Source organism: Chiloscyllium plagiosum, chromosome 4 (genome assembly GCF_004010195.1).
Source record: "Chiloscyllium plagiosum isolate BGI_BamShark_2017 chromosome 4, ASM401019v2, whole genome shotgun sequence".
NCBI classification, from domain to species: Eukaryota; Metazoa; Chordata; class Chondrichthyes; order Orectolobiformes; family Hemiscylliidae; genus Chiloscyllium; species Chiloscyllium plagiosum.
In genome coordinates, this window is record NC_057713.1 from 40612071 (window position 1) to 40617045 (window position 4975).

The 4975-nt window shown below is 38.8% G+C and overlaps 1 protein-coding gene across 3 annotated transcripts in view; it reads right to left on the reverse strand.

Annotated features, from left to right (window-relative positions):
* Positions 1-879: 879 nt before the first annotated feature.
* LOC122548984 (probable C-mannosyltransferase DPY19L4) overlaps positions 880-4975 on the reverse strand; it is a 100833-nt gene continuing 96737 nt past the window's right edge. For all 3 annotated transcript variants that reach the window (XM_043688046.1, XM_043688045.1, XM_043688044.1), the window contains exon 19: positions 880-2725. In XM_043688046.1, the coding sequence (XP_043543981.1) occupies positions 2552-2725 (174 nt within the window). In that variant the 3' untranslated portion in view covers positions 880-2551. The remainder of the gene's footprint in view (positions 2726-4975) is intronic.

Genomic DNA, 4975 nt, shown 5'->3' on the forward strand with positions numbered 1-4975 from the left:
GGTGTCACTTGATTTGAGGACGTATGTTAATGCTGAGGAAGCAGTTCAGAGAAGGTTTACCAGAGACTATCTGGAATGTTTCCTTTACGAGGAAAGGCTGGACAGGCTAGGCTTGTACTTGCTAGAGATTAGAATAGTAAGGGGCGACTTCATTGCAACCTATAACATTCTGAGGGATCTTGATGGAGTAGATGCAGAGAGGATTCTTCCTGTTATGAGAGTATCTAGAACTAGGGATCAATGTTACAAAATAAAGGGTCACAAATTTTAAATAGAAATGAGGTGAAATGCTTTTTTCTCAGAGGGTCAAATCAGTTTTTGGAACTCACTTTGTGAAAAGGTGGTGGAGGCAGAGCCTGGATATTTTTAAGGCAAAGCATAAATACTTGTTAAGCAAGGGGTTGAAAGGTGACCAGCAGTCAGTGGGTATATGGAACTGTGGTTACAATCAGATGTTTACAATAGTGGAATAGGATCGAGAGGTGGAAAGGCCTTCATCTGCTCCTTGCTTATATTTTTAAATTAGTTTTGAACAGTGCGCTTCAGAAATGATACACTGGTCTTGCAGAGAGTACACATAGAAAGCCACCAAAATTATACTAGGGCTTAGGGATTAAACTGTGAAATCAGGTTGCACAGACATGGCTTGTATTTAAGGTATTTGAATGGTAAACAGATAGAAAGGCACAAAGACATAGTATTTCCACTGGCTTGGGAATCCAGAAAAAGAGAACAATTTTAAAATTAATGAAATAATGAAGCATCTCTTCCCCACATCAAGGATTGTGGAAACTTTTGAACTCTATCTTCCATACAATACGGACGTTGTGACAACTGAAATTTTCAAGATATTTTATTAAATAAAGGAGTCACAACAGGTGCACCAAAATGGATACCTTTAATTGGGTTACAAAAGAACCAAGATCTATTTGAACTGTAGAACATGGTGGAGAGGATGAATCATCTATTCCTACCCCAGATACTGTTGCATACACCTTGCTATTTGTTTAATGCATTATGTTTAACCTACTCACCATTATCAGCCAAATCCCCTTTTTAACTTCTTACCATCACATAAATTAACTATAAAACTACTGTATACAGTAGTGCTCTTTGCTAAGTTCTTTGGCAGTTGAAATAAAAGCATGTTTGTTACAATCGAACAAATGGTTAACAAAGATTTCTTTTCCTAACCCTTCTAATCCCAGCCCTAAATGTGTTCCAACACTAAAGTATCCTGCAAATTTCTGAGTCAGGCTGCTGATCAAACTGGTTTTGTGTTGCACACCATGCCCATGTGGAACTGGTTTGAAACTGTTCAAACACATTTACAACAGAATACAGAGATATTTACCTCTTCAACCTGGACTAGATTTCAGCACATATCCTCGAGATTAATGTCTAACCTACAGAAAAACCGCTTTTCACTTACAAATTATTATATTTTTTAAAAGTGAATTTTTGACACATTCCATCTTTATATCACTGGAATGGCTTAGGCAAGTCACTTCTTTCCCAATTTTGTAACTTCAATGGTAATCTTCCCAAAATGGGTCTAATAAATTGAGTCATAAGTTAGACCATAAATAAGAATATAAACAGCAGCAAAATATATCACGAGCAGTATTTGAGTAATCTTGAAGTGCAGATGCCTTCTTTCAATTCTTCTCGGTTTCTTTCCTCACCTGATGTCCTGGAGCATGGCTCATGACACCAGGCATGTGGGCTCAAAACATACTTTTCCAAAATAAAGGGAATAGAGGATCAATCTTCAACTCTGTTTATCACTATTTAGAAATCAAGGTTTACTTACAACTTAAAACTAAAGGTTTAACTGTGCACCTGCTAACAATTCAATGACATGAAAACCATTCATATTTTACAAAGAAAAAAGTTAGTTTACTGTACACGTGCACTGCACGAATGTTAAACCAAATTCTACTGAAGGACGTTCCCTTTTCCACTTACCAAGCGGGTAATTTAAGAAAAACTAACATAACTTCTACCAATTTTCAGTAAGGCCTCAAAGACTTAACATTAAGGTCCTGCTTCTTTGTGTGCCTGTAACCAAAAATAGTGAAGTAAAGTACCAACAGTAATACTTTCACAGAAATGTTTAAACTGACATCTGAACAAAGCATGTATAATAAATGTACACTATATCTGAGTGTGCTTAAGCTCCATCTAGAGTGCAGAGCTTTATAAGACAATGTGAACCTCAGGGTGGTCAGTTCCTTTTACAAACAAGTAAATACAATAACTTTCTGCAGCAAATTAACTGATATGGATGAACCTATTTCATCCTGCTGCAAGTTTTTGTTTTAGACCTCCATTCTGAACAACACCCATGGCTGAGTACAAAACAAAAGCTTCGCCCTCTTCTCATTTCAGAATAATTTGTAAAAATAAGTTAAAAAAAAACCCAAATGTATTTATATGCTTTTAAAAGTTCCATTTAAAAGGCTGTCTGTAAAATGGGACATTACTTAACATAAGCATTAAATATACACAACATTAACAAAGACCGTAATTGGAAAGGCTTTGAACCTCACTAGTACTGAAATGATATCAGTGTGTTGACTCTGTATACACGATATGATCTATTCCAATAAACACGAGTGAAATAGTTGATATATGGGGAATAGTCCAGCTTAATTTCATGGCAAAATCGCCCATACAGAGAAAATGCATAGTTTGTGTCAGTCTCTCCTTCATTATAAAGTATCTGGAAAAGAAAAAGAAACAAACTGAAGTTGCAGTTGCTAACATTAAACTGTCATTTTAATAAACAAAGTATCTGCATTCTATTCCCATACTCCACTCAAAACTTTACAAAGTGAAATGTATCTATAACCTAGCTACAAATCCTGTGACTTATGGCATCTTTCAAACTTTAAATCTTACCAAATCATTGTCATCAGAAAAGGTTGACGCTGAGCATGCAATTCTTAAGTCTGAACGTTTGTGTATGTTGAGGGTAAGAGTGTTCCCATCAAAGACCATTGTGGAATATCACACATCACATTTTTCAATTCAAGAAACTTCCCATAACCTTTGTTTTCTGTTGTCCAAACAATTTGTGGTGAAACGGTTAAAAATTATGTCCCAATACATGTGTGAATCTAACCGGAATGGAGGTGTTGCTTAGTCCCGTGTGAATCTTATTACACACCTCCCCGTGTGAATCTTCTTATCTGTATGTAACCAGAATGGAATGTGTTTTTTAGCCTTGCTCTGCTGTTCACATGAATGTTTATATCTGGAAAAGAGTATATCAGCTGGAAAAGTCTCCAGTTCGGTGAGTCTGCTCCGGGGTTACGTTTAACCGCCGAGCGTGGGTTGTTGGCAACCGCTCTACGAGAACTGACGGCTCCCAGTTCCGGTAACATGTAGAGTGAGTATAAGCCAGACCCGTTGTAAGTATGAGACCTGGTTGTGGCGACGCTGCGGGGAATAAAATGCTCATATTCTAGCAGACTCGCCTCTTGGTCGTTTGTTCTGTGTCAGACTACTCTCCTACGAACCTGACCTTGAGAATTTTTTAAAACACAATTGCCCAAAACAAATAGAGTATCTTATAGCAAAATTCTTCATTTATGCAACACGTTCATGTCCTCAGAACATTGGCCTGAGCCTTTGGATTGCTGTCCAATGCTAATACCATTGCGCCACCCCCTTCCCCTGCTAAATGCTAGTGCTAAAAAAGCTTTAGAGGCGTAGTTGTCACTAGTATTTGGGCGACTGGGAGTTATCTACAGACCCCCAAACAGTAGTCTGGATGTCGGATGTAAGTTAAATCAGGAGCTGAAATTGGCCTGTTGCAAAGATGTAACGACAGTTGTTATGGGGGATTTCAACATGCAGGTAGACTGGGAGAATAAGGATGGTATTGGACCTCAAGAAAGAGACTTTGTGGAGTGCCTCAGAGATGGATTCTTAGAACAGCTGGTGCTGGAGCCGACCAGGGAGAAGGCAATTCTGGATCTGGTATTGTGCAACGAACCAGAATTGGTCAGGGACCTCGAAGTGAAGGAGCCATTGGGAAGTAGTGACCATAATACAATAAGCTTCAATCTGCAATTTGAGAGGGAGAGGGTACAATCAGAAGTGACAATATTTCTGTAGAATAAAGGGAATTATGGAGCTATGAGGGAGGAGCTGGCCAAAGTTCAATGGTGCAATACCTAGCAGGGATGACAGTGGAGGAACAATGGGGGATATTTCTGTGTATAATGCAGAAGTTGCAGGATCAGTTCATTCCAAAAAGGAAGAAAGATCCTAGGAGGAGGCATGGGTGGCGGTAGCTGATGAGGGAAGTTAAGAAACATATAAAGTTAAAAGAGAAAAAGTATAACATAGCAAAGATAAGTGGGAAAATGGAGGACTGGGAAGCTTTTAAAGAACAATAGAGGATTACCAAGAAGGAAATACGCAGAGAAAAAATAAGGTACGAAGGTAAGCGGCCAATAACATAAAGGAGGATAGTAAAGGTTTTTTTAGGTATGTGAAAGGCAAAAAATGGTTAAGACTAAAATTGAAGACAGAAACAGGGGAATATATTACGGAGAACAAAGAAATGGCAGAAGAATTAAATTGGTACTTCAGATCTGTGTTCACTGGGGAACACACAAGCAATCTCCCTGAGGTAAGTGGCTGAAGGACCTGAACTTCAGGGAACTTATGTTTGCCAGGAATTGGTGTTGGAGAGACTGTTAGGTCTGAAGGTTGATAAGTCCCCGGGGCCTGATGGTCTACATCCCAGGGTACTGAAGGAGGTGGCTCGAAAAATCGTGGATGCATTGGTGATTATTTTCCAGAGATCGATAGATTCGGGATCAGTTCCTGCGAATTGGGGGGTGGCTAATGTTGTACCACTTTTTGAGAAAGGTGGGAGAGAGAAAGCAGGAAATTATAGACCAGTTAGTCTGACCTCAGTGGTGGGAAAGATGCTGGTGTCTATTATAAAGGATAAAAT